Source organism: Acipenser ruthenus, chromosome 21 (assembly GCF_902713425.1).
Source record: "Acipenser ruthenus chromosome 21, fAciRut3.2 maternal haplotype, whole genome shotgun sequence".
NCBI lineage: Eukaryota > Metazoa > Chordata > Actinopteri > Acipenseriformes > Acipenseridae > Acipenser > Acipenser ruthenus.
The window spans coordinates 24,973,920-24,991,268 of record NC_081209.1 but is presented as its reverse complement, the minus strand read 5'-3'; the positions used below and the strand labels follow the sequence as shown (position 1 = coordinate 24,991,268).

Here is a 17,349-nt window from a genome sequence, read left to right as displayed (position 1 = left end):
ACAGCTAAGCCAGTCTGTTGAGGAGGAAGCTGCATATGTTTTTCTACTGTGCGCCTCTTCAGGGAAAACTATTATCGGTTCATCTGTTGGGTCAGGTGTGTTTCCATTTGTGTCCCTGGCAGTTTTACAGAACCTTGCTAAATGTTGAACTGCTATACCATGGGGCTTCACACTATAGCCACCCTAGTGTGGGTGCAATTTCCTGCTAACTGAATTGTTAGGAGTCCATGAATCACATGCTTGCTGAAATGTATGTGCGTGTACACTCGCACGTTCAATCTGACTAGCTCACACCTGGATTCATACACACTGTAACATGGCTTCTCATTTACAAATGTTTTATTTTATAAACTTTACACGCTGTCCATTCCATCTTTTTTTTCAATCGGAAGGGCATTGCCTGTTTCACTTCCAATTTTATTTAATTACCCATGTGGGTGACGGCTTAAGAAATGAAATGTTTAAGCACTGAAGAATGTTCCGTTAATGAGAAATTAATAGAGCGATTTTTTTTTTTTTTTTATATTTAATATTTATCTTCCTGGTTGTTTTAACATATACAACCATCACTGTGTAAACTTTACAAACCTTTTTATATTTTGCTCTTAATGTAATACCTCCTACATACAGTATGGAACCAAAGTGACTTTTGAAATATGGAATCAAATGACTGGTTACATCTTGGGGGATCTAACAAGGGTTAATAATTACCAATTCAGATCCTTCTCTCCTGGTTTCTTCTGGTGTCATTGTAACATAAGCCAATATCTCTAGATAAATAGATCAGTTTGTGTCCTTCACAGCATAAATAAATTAATTCAAATGTGACACAGACACTTCGATTTTGAAGTGTCAAATCGTCATCAAACTGATTTTTTTTTTTACAAATCGGACAGTCGAGCAGTGCCAATCAATTCTTTTTGTGCTGCTCTTATCCAATCTAACTTACAGTAGCACGTATGAAGGAAATTGAAATTATGATTCTAGCTGCATTAGGCTACATGTCGTTCTGGAATAGAGAAGTCCAGAGGCTGCGCCATTGGATAGTAGTCCTCCGCCATTTGTAAATTTAGCTCAAGGCCAGCTACAGGCAATTCTATGTAAAATGAATATCCTGTGACCCTGAGATTCAGTATTGTTATAACCTCATACTGTAGCATGAGTGGGTAAACTTAATATGCTACTCTGTGGTTGTGGTTAGTTTTATAAAGATGTGAACATCCAGTTTAGTAAACCTCTAATGAAACTCTGAAGGAGAAACACCAACTGCTATTCATGTGTCCAGCACACGGGTATCCATGTGTATCGCATTTATCTGCCATGATCAGGATTAAAGTATTGAATTAGGGCAGCCAGCTGGACTGCATGCAGAAGGTCATCTGAGATGTAACGACAGCTAATCTCACAAAGAACTGTGTGGCTTTCTGAAGCACACCCTATTTAACTGTTTGTGGTCTGCATGTAGTGCCTAGGTATAGTGCAAGTGCATTACCCCAAAATATAGTGAGGTTAGCCTAAATACCTACCAACAACACATACAGAATGAGTGAGGAAGAGTGTTAGGGTGAGCTTTTATTTGGAAGATTTTATTAAGATTTCAAAAGTGTTCGATTGACAATCTAGTGTAACAGTTTAATGGATCATGCATTTCTTGCACAGTAGCTTCCACTAGCTATTAAAACTGAAAATGGATTGTTCCAGGAAAATGTTGGTCTGCCCAAGTCTTCAAGTACTGTAATTGTAATATAGTGTTTTTTTTTCTGTCACCTAAGAGCTACAGTACGGTAAATGTTATATTCAAATATGCATTGTTTTCATAACCACATCAAAAAAAAGAAATGATTTCTTTATTTCTTTATTTCTTAGCAGACACCCTTATCCAGGGCGACTTATAATTGTTGTTATTATTATTATTATTATTATTTATTTCTTAGCAGACGCCCTTATCCAGGGCGACTTACAATCGTAAGCAAATACATTTCAAGTGTTACAATACAAGTAATACAATAATACAAGATATTGTTACAAGATATCACATTATTTTTACATACAATTACCCATTTATACAGTTGGGTTTTTACTGGAGCAATCTAGGTAAAGTACCTTGCTCAAGGGTACAACAGCAGTGTCCCCTAACTGGGATTGAACACACAACCCTCCGTTCAAGAGTCCAGAGCCCTAACCACTACTCCACACTGCTGCCTTGCAAACAGATATAAAAACAGGCTTTTTGTTAAATCTCATTTTACAGTAATACCAGGTTAATGCTTACTTGTACTGAGAAGCAATTAATACCACGGTAACAGATAATACCAATAGGTGATTAGGTGATTCATTAATTTTTCCCCCTTCCCACCTCCCTTGAAGTCAAGTTGCTGTGTACTGTATTTACCAGACCCTGCTACTGACCACAGGTTGAACCTGCCTTCTCAACCCCGTGCCTGAAATCCATTAAATGACATCCAACCTGACAAAGTGCCATTGACTTGTAATGAGGAATTACAAGAGGAAACTGTAAATCTGTGGCCCGCTGACATCACTGCTCAGGTGTCTTTCGCCTTTCCATCTGGAAACTCTTGAAGTTATTAATAGCTGCCTTAGTCCCTGATCAGCTGAGGAAGAATTACCACCTCTCTTGGATTGTATTATAAAAGCAACAACCTGGTCTTGCAGTACAGTGCAGGATGGAGAAGGCACTCGCTGGTCTCTGTCTCTATGTGGATATTAATGATCCCAGACTGAAAAGCCACAGAAATTCTAAGCTGTGCCAAGGCAAAAATGAGAATGGGCCAATGAGGTGGAATACATGACCTTGAATTGAATCCTGTGAGGCTTTAGCAGATACAGCAGTTCATTCAAAAACTGAGAATACGATTTAAAAACTCCAATTGAACTCCAGTCTCTCAACACTGAATGCTTTTATTTGTAGGTTTGAACTTAGGGACAGGGTAACTTTCACTTGCACTGTGCCACTGTGTTGAATACAGTTTCTGTATATTTTAATGCCGTTTGGCATGTTTATTGTATTCTCTCAATAAACCACTGTAGAATTTCTGTGTGCTGGGACTTATGTTCTGCTAGGATATCCGCAGTTGCCTCTGTTTGTTTTCGTCTTTGTTTCATAATTACAAGACACAGATTTCAGCTCGCTGTTTTATATAATCTGGCTTTGGAAGCAGCTAATGTAGAAGTTAGGCAGTTGAAGCCTAACCTTGCTTAACCTTTTCAAATGACTTTAGACATCTTCAGTCAGCAGCCTGTAATGTAACTGACTGCAAAGGCAACTGCAACTTCTTATAGCTGGTGCTGTACTTTTGTGTTGGTGGGTTTGGAAAATGTTGTGGGCTAATTTGAAATTCCTCCATTGACCACATACAAATTGCAGATTGTTACATTGGCTTGCTCAATGTTTTGGCACAGAGCAGAACTGCAGTATCTGGATGAGCTTTTAAATGATACCATGATATTATAACGTAGTGGATTCTGTCTTTTCCATAACCCCAGTAATAGAGTAAAATGGTTAGATGGTGAGGCAGTGCTTTGTAGTTCATTCCTAATGTTACATAAGGGTATGGATTTAGTTGGCACTGTAACTTGTGTGTGTTCAACTGCATTGAAGCCTTTCCTATGTGACTTCAAAATCAACACATTTGTCATCCAAACCCAAGATTTCAATTCACACCCTTTTTGTTTTGTGGACGGACGGTACTGTTTAGCTTGTGTAATATGAGAGAATGAGTAATGAATCTACACTAGGTGTGTTTACACTGCCATTTCTGATCCGGATCAGATGCATCGGTACATTTTGATCACGATCAGTGGGGTTGCGCATGTGCACTTGCAGCGTAAGGCCGAGCTTCACATTATTACGTTGTACGTCATCCCACTGAAGGATGCAACAAGGAAGAGGAAGTACTACAGTTTTCTACTCCTGTCCTCAAGAATTTCAGTATTCTCTTACCTGCTCCTCTGATGCGCTGGAGGGAATGTTTCAGTCTGGCGCCCGCCTTCAAAACAAAGGATGGCAGAACTTGAGCCAGTCGAGCGTTTACACTGGCAGGATCAACTATCTGTACCATCTCCCAGAGAGGTACATTTGATCCGATCGCCAAGCGTTTTACACTGGATCAAATACTACCGATGCATTTGATCCGGATCTGAAATGGCAGTGTAAACGTGCCTAATGGCTGCCTAGCTGGAGCTATGCTAGTCTTTTCTGAGACGCCTGCTATTGAAGTGACACATTTTCAAATGCTTTGGTTCCATAGGCTTTCTGGACGAGCCACTCCTGGCACCCTTGCCAGTTAAGACAGGGCTGTATTGCTTTTGCTGAGCTCAAGAGTATCGCATGTGAGACCCAGCCAGCTGTTGGAGCATGTTGCATCAGCTGGGTCCGATGCAAAAAGCAGGGGTCAGGTGAAGGAGGCTACTTCGTTACAAGTGTATTCATGCTGAATTTTTTAAACCTTTTCTTTAACCTTCAACGAAACACCTTGTGGAAGATTAAGCACACGGCTTTCTGTTTAATGTGGGTGTCCCCAGTGGCTTGCCTTGCAAAAGCACCATGGAGTGCAGGGTCATGCACAAGTTTTTCGAATTCTGTTCTGTTTTGCCGATTCTTGGCTGGGGGCCCAAAGGCAATGCTACACTGGCCTTTGCTCTCCTGCTGGTTAGAGAAGGAAATAGACTGGGGGTAGTTCATTGTATCGTGCTTAGTGACCCCTGCTGGTTAAATGTTTGTTTCCAAGCATAGATTTTTCTGAGATGAGCCAGTAGCTTGGTAAGAATCGGTAGCTGGAGACAGAATTGACTTCACAGGAGTATTGGAGGTTGGCTGTTGCTTTTTACTCTTCCTGATCCCTACAGTATGTGGGTAACAGCTGGGAGGAAACCTGAATTGAGCATTTCAAATGCCCCGACACGCACACACACCCCTAAGAAATAAAATCTACTAATCTTTGTGGGAATCATGACACAGGAAGTTACAGTAGGTCATAGTCAAAGTGAATCAAAGCATAAAACAGGGGCATGATGGATGTGACTTTCATGAAGTTAATGTTTGCTGATGGCACAGTAATTTTGATTTATTAATTGAGCTTTACTGATAAGAACCCCATGTTTTTCTCACTGTACAAAGTCTCCCTCCCTAAAAAGGGGAGATTAAAAGTGCACCGCGATACAGCATGTGATATCTTAAGGAAAACTTCACTCTGAGCTTTTAAAAAAAATCTGCTAATGAAATCAGCCTTTTCCACAACATTAATTTTGTATTAGATGTTGGCATTACAGAGTGCGCTGATCAGACCCGGAAATGTAATTCCACATTTACAATTAAGCTGCTCATAATCTTGGAGAATAGGGATGTCTTAAGCCTTGCATATTTTATAGCTGTAGAATTATTTAACTCTCCTATTAGGTTTCGGGTCTGTTTGACCGGACTCTAGTTTCCAATTGGCTTAAATGAGATATTTATAAACCAAAAAAACTAAGAATATATATCTACAAGGCAGAGCCTAATTTTCTCTGTCAGTATTGCAACAGCATCTCCCTGGTAAAAACTTTCCAAAATAAGGAGCTCCCAGGTTGGCAGTCAAATAAGTTTGATCACAGCTCCTGGACTAAAAGAGCATAAGAGTAAAACCTTTGCAAATAAAAACATTTAATCAATTTAAGGCTGTTTTTGTTTGAAATTGCATCGGGTCAATATGACCCAAAATATAACAGATGTACTTAAATTCTGAACATAATAGCAGGGTTCAAAGGGCATGCAGAACAGTACAGTATGGTTCAGTGGTTAGATAACACATGTGCAGAGAGAATATGGGTTTCAGTTCCTCTATAACTGACCACATACAGTAGCAGGCTTATTCACTTAACCAGGTGTTTGGGTGTGACATGTGTCGTTATGTTAAACTTTCCATTTCCTCTAAATTAAATTAAGCTGTTTACATCCAGTACACACAGTGATTAGCTTTCAGCAGAATATGTGTTTCATATCCCAGACTGGCAGTTTTACCTTTTGATTGCTTAAGCACTGAGCTCTTTTACTGTAATATGCTTTCCCTTTCGGGAGGTTTAATGTTTAATCATTCTCCCACTTTTAATGTTTAATCATTCTCCCACTCATGCCCATAAAACTTACTTTTATTATTTCCTGTCATTCTGCAATACATGTCTTGAACTGTTTCTCCATTTGTAGTGAAACTTTCTAAGGACAGGCTTAATGTGTTGCTTGCATCAGGATCTGTGCTATTTACTGTTGTGGAGGAGGATTGGGATTTTTTTGTGTTTCGCAGCCTGTGTGGTATTAATAATCCGGTGTGTTACTTTTTCAGGTACTTACAGTAAGTGCTGCTCATTTTGCTGGCCTGGTGGAGCGTCGCCAGTAGAATATAAACCGGGGGCTTGCAAACCCTACAATATAAATTATCTTTCATACTGAAGCAGGAGATTTAAGTGTGTTCTTTTAACCGCTGAAAGAAACGTGAGCAATAGTTTTATGAACCAATATGTATGGTAATATACCGTATACAGTAGGCCTACACTTGAGAGCCTAAAATAAGAACCTATAATAGAAAAAATGTCGCTAAACTGTCCAGATACATAAGGGTTTGGTGTCGACTCCTGCCTGCTGGTAAGAGGGGGCATTGAAAATCCCAGTACGAACCCTGTTGAGTTAGCTTGCTCGGCTAATCCTGTGTGGGTTGATGGTAGGCGATAGCGAGCCAAAGCCAAGCCGGTTCTCAGTGGTGTGCATTTACTCTAAAGCTGGAGGCATCACACGACTTTTGTAAGAGCTTTCTTAATAAAAACCAGACACAGGCTTGTAACTTGTGACCAGCTTGAAAGAAACATGTATGCATGAAATAAAAGAGCCTTTTCATTGATTTTATGAGATGCTTGGTGATGCTAGCAGCCTGGCATGGGCCTGAACAATTAGCTTTTGTGGGAGTATGAAAATGATGGCTGGGAACACATAAAAACTGTTTAGCAAAGGAGAGCTGTGTTTTTTTTTTTTTGTTTTTTTTTCATGGCACAGAAAGTTGCAAATGGAAATGTGCTTTGCAATTACATGTGTTACCTGCCACTTCTGGTAATAGGCTGGTTGTTTTTAATGGTGCGCTCTGTCTCAGCAGGCCATGTATTAGGGTAGTGCTGTTGAGATTGATGGTGAAGTGTGATCGTGACATCTCCGGCATGAAATTGCAGAGGTAATGAGTGCTGTAAAGAGACTGACTGTGCCTGGCAGAGGAAAGAGGGGATGGTTCTGATGCATCATGGGAATGGGTTCATCCTGTGCTGTCCTCCTGGGCTTGAATCTGGTACTGTACTGACCTGAAGGGAGTTTTATTGTGCTAGTTTATTGCAACTGCTTCAAACTGGCAGGTGCTATATAGTTAAGTATTAAAATGTATCCTTTCCATAATATTATAGATAAACTGAGAGAGAGAAACCAAGTGGCTAGGGTTTTCATTGGTCTAAATTAGAAGACTTCTGTGTGTTCTGATCGGATGAGGATTAAGGAACAGAACAAAAAGGAACCGCAATGCGCCAGAACAATGAGGTAAAAGACTTGTAGGCTTGAATGTCTTTTGAAAAATAAAAAATAAACATGCAGTTTAGACAGTAGAAGTGGTGTTTCAGGACCACATTCACGACCAAGGCAGGAGGTTGACATTACTTTGGAATACCACCTGAATGGGCTGCTGCTACCAAAGCACCAGCATTGCGTGTGAGGTGATGCTGAGCTTGTGGTCCTTCAGGTGGTGACTTTATTCATATGATTGAATGGTCCAGTTTTCAATGTTGCTGTCCAACATTCCATCTCTGAAGTTGCACACTGTAATGAATTCCCTGCAATAAATAGTAAAATACTGACTGTGCTTGTGCATACTGCATTATTGAGCTGGTCTACAGTAGTTCTCCAGGCTGCCAGGTGGCCAGCCCTGTCTATCAGGGAGGAGAGGGATGTAACGGAGCATTTTCATACTTAATCTTTGATATTTTGGCTCCTGGGCAACTCCTGTTCAGAATCTGTTAAGAGGCACCGCTGAGCCTTGGGGGGGAGGGGCCCTGAGTGTTGCTTTCTGCTATCAGCAGGCCCAGGAGGATAGAATATATGTAAAACAGGAGCCTGACGTTCTATTCTAGGAATTCTGCTTTTATCAGTCCTGACCCAGCTGTTAAAGCTCTGATGGTTTTATCTGAGAACTAAACTTTGCAGCTCATCTAAAAATAAGTGGTAAATGGGAGTAGAACATCTTCTCCCTCTTCAGGGTCGACCCCAGAAGTGAAGCTGAACAGCAGTCGGGGAGCAGTAATAGCGTAGTTTCACAGTCCCTGTATAAAGTGTTCATTCTTCTAGTGGAACCTTGACTAGTTTGCTAGTAAGAAATATACTCGGAGACCATTGGTGTTAATTTCTCATGTACTTCCTCATTCCAGGTCAATGATGTAGAAATCTCTGTGGCATCTCCATGGCCACCAGATATCACCATACAGTGAGCGAATAGATCAATGTAAATGTCAGTGCCTGCTCTTCTAACTATATTGTATTCTTCTTGTTTTATTGCACTTGGTTCAGTCACCAAATCCTGGTGACTTTTTAAAGCTTATGATTTGAATGCATCCCTGTGGCCTCTCTGAATCTCCTGTGTACAAGATGTGCTGTTGACATGATTTTGAAAGCTCGATTTTGAAGCCGCCAGGGTGCTCTTAAACTTTAAGGTCCTCAGAATGTGGTAAATGAAACCGAAAATGAATAAACTGGATTCAAACAAGAATAATATCACACGATCCCTCTGCTGCTCAATCTCCATGTCATGTTTCTTTTCAGCAAGCCATGTTCATGATTTATCACACGAGAGTAGATTTTATTTACATACTATTATTGGACTCTCGCCAAGGTGAAATGAGATCGAAGCTTCGCTGTAATGCATCACCCTTCAGCGCTTTTCCTCCAGGTAATGTGGATTTCCTGTTGGCTCAGTGTTGATGGCTGGAGTGTAATGCTGGCTCCAGATATCAACCTTTTGAAAGTGGTCACTGCAAAACAATTAAACAGAGGACGGTGTCATTAAAATGAATTGATTAGATCTCAAGTTATTTTGTTTCCTTACCAGAAGCTTCAAAAGTAAACACTCCAACCCTTTTCCTGGCTGAGGTTTTGGTTGTGGTCAAGTTCTTTTGACCTTGTCCTGGAAATCATTTGAATCATTTTTTTGTATTTCTTATCAGGCAACAGCATATAGTACACAGCATAAATGATAGCCTCTGTACTTCTGGTATGCAGATGTACTGAATCCAAATGGCAGTGCTGTGTTTTTTTTATTATTTATGCTCAGCAGGCTGTTACTTTGGAGGAAAACTGCCTTGAATGCCAAAAACAGCCCTAATCCGTGATCTGGAACATTTGCTGCCTGTTTCTAGGAGCATTGTTTCAAATATTCCATAGCAGATGATTGGTTCTCTCTTCACACACTTGATTACAGCATGCAGTGTCCTCTTTTAAAGGAGGGTATTGCATTCAAGGTGAAGGGTGGATGTAGTATTTGGGGAACCATCAAAAGTCAGTACAGTAAGGACGTCTCAAACCTCCAGCAAAAATTCTCTGCTTGGAATTCCCACAGTGATGATCCCCTGTGTAATCTCATCAGGATGTGCTTGTTTAATGTGAACCAGGAAATGCTCTGCCTCTGTGGCTTTAGGCTGTGGACACAATAAATGTGCAGTACTGATGCTAATATTAGATCTGTTCTTTTTAAAGTGAGCAAGTACTAATGTGTAGTGGAAGCCTTAAAGGCTTTCTGTCATCTAAAATGCAATCTTTTAAATCTCTTCTCCATGTTGAAAATAGAATACATATCTAGAGTACATCTGTCGTTGAAACAAATAATGCAGCTCTTCCTACTTTGACTAATAGTTTAGATGTGCCACAGGCTTTTTTATTTTTTTTATAGTAGTGTGTTTTTTTTTTTTTTTTTTTTTTTTAAAGCAGGGTTTAAGGGGAAACCGTAAATTCCATATGAAAGCGTGGTGTGTACAGGAAAGTATTCCAATGCTAACATAGATTTCGATCTGCATGCCGATTGGCCTGTAGGTAAAAACTACAGATTTTGCAGGAACATCCTTTACTGTCCTTTTGAGGTCACCCAGGTACGATGTTGGATTCTTATACCCTTTCTCCATGTTGAATGTCATACTTGGTTAAAATAAACATTTTCTGATATTGATTTATTTTCACCAGCTGCTCCCTGATTTTGTTCATACTGTGACATATGCCACTGGCGTTACAGCAGACAATGTTAAAATCTTACCTTGAGAGAACAAACCCAGTCACAGGACATTAAGATTCCAAGGGCGACCAGTCCCTCTGAAAACCCTTCTGTACAATATCAATGTATATGTTAATGATATAGAACTTGCCATCTAATTTGTATAACCAGTACATTTAGAAATGATGCCTGACTTTAATTAAACTTTTTTTTTCCCTGATCACAGTCTCTGCCTTTTTATTTTTGCACCTTGTAAGGATTTTGTTAAGCCTATCCCAGCGTTCTAATTAAACTACAAAGTGTGCTGTTTTTATTAAGGGCATTGACTTTGTGTGTGAAGTTGATTTTTTTCATTTCAAATCCCATCAAAAGGTACCAGCGGGAAACATTGCGATGCTCATCGTTTTTCCCAGTTGGCTCAGTCGGGTAAAGCTGGCACGTTACCAAAATGAGAAGGGCAGCTTAGGAACCAGCTGGCGCAGCAGCACTGAAGCCCACATGCAGATTGGATTGAAACGTCTATTGCTTTGCATAAAACGAAACGTCATCCTTTCCGTTTTCAAATGTGCAGGCAGTAGTAAGGATTTGAATATATTCAAAAATGAACAGCCGGAGAGTTTTTTTTTTTATTATTTAAGGGATTCCTGGTAAAGGGTTAAAATGTGTGGCTCTGTCGTTCGGATACATGGTAGGTGTTTTTGGAGACCAGTCCTGTTTATTGGGTTAGATCCTGTTGTAAAAAAGTACAAACAGTATATTTTCATACATCCCTGACACTTAAAGGAAACCGCTCCTGTATCCCCCCTGCTCTTGTGCTGCTTGCCAAAGTACTGAATGTGGGAGGGAGATGCATGCCTGTGTTAATGTGGGCTGAAGAGTGCCTTATCTGATGTAGGTTTTATAGTATTTGACCAAGCTGCTCTCCCCTAGGCTAATCTGTCCTGAATGTACTGTATTCAAGTAGGTAAACCCTGTACATAAACAGAGCACTCACCAGCTCTTGAAAGTGGAGTCCTCGACAAGCCCCAAATATGGAATTCTGATTCAGAAAAATAACTTTGGAGGTATATTTTCAGTTCATTATTTAAGGTTTAAAGCCTATATTTTTGGGGGGAGGGGGAAGCAGTCACTTTGTACTATTGATTTTAGGACTTGAATGTTATTGATCTGAAATACTTTATGCATGATCATTTACAAGTGCTCCTGTTTACTTCCAATTAACCCTGATGGTGTAACGTTAAAGAAACGACCACGCTTTTACCGAGGGAGCCATTCAGAGACCCTGCCTCGTCTTGTGGTGTTTAAGGGTCAGAAAACATAATTTATATGTAATGTAGAATACAATAGTTTAATAACGTCTTGCATAACACCTAAAGAGGCATTTAGTCAGAGTGGTCTTTTCTATGATGTTTTACATAATCTGGCTAAGTATATTCACATTTCACATCTTGTATCGAGTGGATACTGTGCAGTTCAGTAAAATTAAAATCGGCAGTGTTGTTTGTCTCTTTGTTTTTTTTCTCCAAGGTATTCTAAGGCATCTGCAAATGTTTTTTTCTTATTGACCCAATATGATTAAATGAAATGGAATCAATTCAATAGATTCTGCTACTTGTAATGACACTGGCCCAATTCCCCACTCCCCACGTTCTCCTTTCTGCTCTCTGCTGCTGGCCTGTGGTGTATGCAGTCTGGATTGACTCGGACTGCATGGAGGCCTCCGCTCCAAACAGCGGTTTAGTTTCTAAATAGAAACCTCTAGAATCTTGTGAAAATATATCCTGGTAACCAGTATGCAAGAAAAAAAAAACCTCAGATAAAAGAAATGATATAAATCCTGATACTTTTTTTCTTCTCATCTTTTACAGTATAAACCCTAATGGTCCTGTTTTTAAATTCCTGCTTTAAAGAAATATCTTAATTTAGAACTAATAGTGTCTCGAACAATATCCCCCGAGAATGAATAGTCTTACATTTCAAATAATAATGTGGGCTAAAACCGAAGTAGTAAATGCCTTATTGTTTCTAACTTCATTTCCATTGTGTTCTTCAAGGTTAAGTATTAGGATATTCGAGTAAGTCTTCACGGTCTGTGTTACCAGCCCTCCAGAAACCGACGGAGCTAAAGTAACACAAAGACACATTAGCATAATGTAACTTGATGACATATTCTCAGATTAAGAGAATGGAATATTTTAATGTACCGTGTGAGGCTTGGCGCACTTTGGCACCTGTGTTGTGCATTGACACAATATACCGACTGACCGACCAGGCGTAAAATATTCTGTAACAATTAAAATACAATATCTGTCCTGTTAATAACATTGGCTACAATTTTAGCACGGTCAGTTAAGCTTTTATAAAATTGCAACAATTGTTCCTCTCAAGCTGCTTTCCTGTAGACTAGTACCTAATTACAGTCTTGATCTGCTCAGGAGAATCTTCTGACACATGCTGGAAGTTACGCCATCTACACCAACGTACAGAACGGCTGTCTGAAAGTGCTGTAGTTGTAGCATTAGCCACTTAGTAGAGATCTTACACTGTGAGAACATTGTAATTACCATGTCTCTGAATGAATGCACAGAGGGTACCAAGGTAGATGTGCTGTAGGGTGTCGTGGTCCTGGTTTGAAATAGTCTATAACATGAAGATTATCAGCAAAGTAAGAATATCTTTTATTACACCGCAAATGGGTTATAAACAAACACACACAGTCTCGCTCGCACACTTGAGTGGAGAGTTAATGGTGTACGTTTTTGCCAGATGGACTGAGCAGAGACTAGGATGCTCAGAAAACAACGGTTGGCCCTTTGATAAAAAACAAACCGTTTTGAGATCCTTTTTTGTAAGCGTTTATATTAGGATTTGAAAAGAATCGGGTATGGATGAGGAAACGGAAGGGAACCTGTGTGTTTTAATTCTAGATTTTAAATACAATGCAATATAAACAGATACTAACTTTAGTTTCTTTCACATCAAAACATTTATTGTGCGGATACCTTTGCTTGTGTGTAAAAAGTAATGTTGTAATGAGAGTTATCTGAAACCGAAGCTGCTTTGCTTCAAGAATTTACCCTTTCAGAGAAAAATGAAACCAGTTGTTAAACTTCAGCAGTGGAATGGCAGTGGTTTTTATGTACGAACAGGAAACTGGGGCAGCACTGAAATGAGACCCATACAGGTTCATAGTGTGCAGTATATCCCATCTTGAACAGGTCGCTATCATATACAACTTGGGGTCTGCAATGTTAACAACCCTCCTCATGACAGGCTTGTCTTCTGTTTTGCAGACACTTCAACCTCCGAATGAAGAGAGACACCTCCCTATTTACAGATGATTTTAAAATAGAAATATCAGGAGAAGAAACCAATTATGACACCTCCCACATTTACACTGGAGAAATCTTTGGTAAGTCCATTCATTGTTTTGAAGAATTAAGCACTTTGAAAATCAAACCCAGAAATGTGATAAGAAAGAAACACATAAACAATACTGTGTTGATTGTGTTTGTGAAAAGTACATGCTCTGATTTTAGAAACTGCAAGCGTAGACTTCATTGATTTGTAGGTATATGATTTTTGTTTAGGTATTTGAAAAACTGTTTACACTCTCTGTTTGACGCTGTGCTAGAACTGGAGATCGGATTCTCACCCTGACTATTGTACTGTTCCAGCTCCCTAAATAAGCTCTGTGTTTCATTTGGCTCGCCTTTTATTTTAAATTCCTTCCCTTCCCCTAAATGAATTCTTACAAGGCATGAAAGATTAGTTTTATAGTCGAGTTTTGTGCGATTTCTTCAGCCCGTCATTTCTTTTGGGGAATTCCCTGAACAGGTGCTTGAGCTCCTGCACTGCACTCACTGATTTATTTAAGTAATTTGGTGGATTAACACTTGCTGGCTTGAGTGTGTGCTTGCGTATACTTGTATCTGTGTGGACGAGGTTGAACCCCAGCATAAGAATGCTATGCACTCATATCTTCCCTGTACAGCCCAGAACTGGGAAGGAAAGTGTAGGTCTGGGAGAGATTTGGAGGAGGACATGGGGTGTGTCCAGTGCAGCACTGCCAACTAAATGGCAAGCAATACTGTAGCAGCAGTTGTGAATTTGACACAGTATTACATTGCAATACCACAGGCTGCTGGACCAGAATTGTACAGTGAAGCAAACTGATATATAGCAGTCCTGGGATTGCTCTACATGCATGTCCCTCCAAGGCAAAGCTGTTCAACCGTTTAGCTTGAAGAGCAATACAGATTTAAAACTCACTCCTCCTTACTTCATAGAACAGCAACAAAGGCCTTAATCGTAACTGCCACATACATAGATAGACATGCATGCATACATACATGCATACCATTCTGAAAAATGTACCGAATTTGTTTGGTCATCTTGATAAGTTCATTTTATATCAGCTGTACAGGGTAGGGGTGTAGCTGGATAATTGTATTAAAATACAGTACAGTTAGCACATTTTGAAATATGCACTGTACAAACTGCAAAGCATTTTCCCTTGAACCAAAATGTCCAGGTTTACACATACAATAGTGTTTTTAAAGGTTTACTGAAAGCAATGTAGAAATGAGTCATTTTGAATCTCTCCCTTGAGAGACGACTCAGGCAATGTGCTACTACACCTTCAGCTTTCAGCTGGCAAAGCTTTCTTTCACTAGACTAAGGCGAAAAATCGATGCTAACGGCCTTGGTTTTATGGTAACTGAAGGGCTTTGCACTGTTGCTTTTTGCTAATGCAAGATGTGAAAACACATACATACATGCATGCATGCATGCATACATACATACATGCATACGTCTGTTTCGTTCAATACATATTCCAATGAATGTATTAAACGATCTGGAACTTAATAGATGCATGTTTGTTTTAATGAGACGTGGTAGAATTTGAAGAATTATTTCTTATTGGTGTGCTTCTTCTCAATTATTGGAGTCTCCTGTTCCAAAGTGCTGTACTACCAGTGCTGGGTTTTGGGTAAATGGACTGTTTCATTATAACTGAACTGACTGACTACACTCCCTACTCCTCTCTATGGGAACATGTCTTCAGTTCTGTACCGCAGTCCTATTTCTCCCATGGCATCTCTGCATGTCTTCAGACACTGGCTTTGCACGGATAAATGTGATTGCTTAAAGGCATAATGCTGAAATAAATAAATAATAATAAAAAAAACCTTAATTTTTTTAAAGCATGTGATGTTTGATTTCCTTTCAAGTGAACTTGATTGCATTTTTTTTTTCCAGAAATGTATTTTTATGTTTAAGTATATTACACATTATAAGTCAGTATTGAATAATGATCATATCACAATAATCCGCTTCACATCAAGAATTCCTTTAATTTCTCGGCGGGATTCTTTTGTGGAGCAAAGCAAAAATTGCACTATATTGTTAAGAGTCTTCCATAAAAAGAAATAAAAATGAAATCTGTGCAAAACAACATAGATACTGTGGTTCTGTAGCTGCTCCGCATCCCTCTTCTGGTCTTTTGAAAGCCTGGGTCAGCCCTTTAATCTCAGGCAGTCTGGAATCGGCTAAGATCTTATCTGCAGGCTGTTTTCTGTTTACTTATTTATTTGTTTATTTATTTATTGCTCAAGGATCCAGTACATGAACCAGTCACCTGTGTCATCTAACCATTTCTCTTTTCAACGTTGAGCTTCCAGCAGCTCAGTCATCCCTCATTCTTCAATGTTCTTGAAAGGCTGTTTGTCTGTGGTTTAACTCGGACACAAATTTCAACATGTTACATTCTGTCGCAGAGGTTGGTTACTGCACTTGATGCTGCAGACGGGCTGTGTTCATCATTCCTCCTTGAAACACGTTTTAAGTTTTGCAAATTGATACCTTGCCATCTGTAATGCAGGCATGTTATGGAACATTTAAACGTTGAAAATGGGAAGCAGAAATACAGTAGTGTCAGAGCTTGCTTTCATTTCATGCCTCTGAGGACCAGGGAACCTCTTGATTGCCATCATTGTGTCGCACATTACGAGAGCTGCTATTGAAGTGACCCGTATGCCTTTTTAAAAAAGAAAACAAGTGGTAACAATGCCTGTCCATTCAAATAGGTATGAGCTCTGAACAGATTGACTCCAAGCAAAGCGTGATTATAACAGGGAGGGTCTGGATGTGAGGCGCTACATTCCCACATCATTTATTAAATATCAGCAGTGGAAATGGTGGAAGTGGTATAATAACAGTTACTTGCATTTCAGAAGCTCTTCAGAACACTGACAATGTATTACAGTTTAAATCTGAGTCAAGCTTAAAAAATCAAACCCCTTCCTTTTAATGTTGGCTCTGGATTGCCACCTCACTGCTCGGTGCTACAATTCGGTGTCCCCCACGCTTTCAGGATGCTTAGATGAGTTGCTTCTGAAAAGGCTTGAAATTAATTGAAGTGCGACTACCTCCGAACAATTAGAAAACGCTTTGTGATGCCATTTTTGATGTAATGAAATTCATTAATCTATTGATTCCATTTTGTTTGTTTCCACATGGGAACATCTGTGAAAATTCAAAATTATTTACAGTTGCTGCTTGAAAATAAGGTTGCAAAATTTAAAGAGAACAAGTTACTTTTTGACATGGCTCGCACTGTACCTGCCAAATAAGCAAAGAAGATTTCCCCTTTTATTAATTCAGTAACAAAATCAAACTGGATATATGGCAAAGGCTTCTTGTTTAAATGTTATTATTCTGTTCATTTTTTAGTATTACTTTTGCTGCAACAAGACAAAATCAACTATACTATGGACCAGGGCTATATTCTATGATGTAGATGAAAGTTCAAATCATTGCAGTTGAACCTGTATGTAAAAACATATCTTGGTGCCAAATTCCTTTTTTTTTTTTTTTTTTTTTTTTTTAAATCTGCTCAACAAACACCCATCCGCTGTCCAGTCGATGAAAGCTAGAGATATTGTAGTAACCATACCTTCCAGAATGTTCGTACTGCTACACATCCCATAATATTTCAGTATCTCTAACATTCTTTTTTTGTCTAGTCGGATAGAATCATGTTGGTTTGGGAGTGGCAGGAATTGTCTGCAAT

The 17,349-nt window shown here is 39.4% G+C and overlaps 1 protein-coding gene across 1 annotated transcript in view; it reads left to right on the top strand.

Annotated features, from left to right (window-relative positions):
* The window catches only part of adam10a (ADAM metallopeptidase domain 10a), a 59,337-nt gene that overhangs the window by 17,017 nt on the left and 24,971 nt on the right, over positions 1 to 17,349 (top strand). The window contains exon 3 of the mRNA XM_034049841.3: positions 13,568 to 13,686. Coding sequence (XP_033905732.3) covers positions 13,568 to 13,686 — 119 coding nt within the window. The remainder of the gene's footprint in view (positions 1 to 13,567; positions 13,687 to 17,349) is intronic.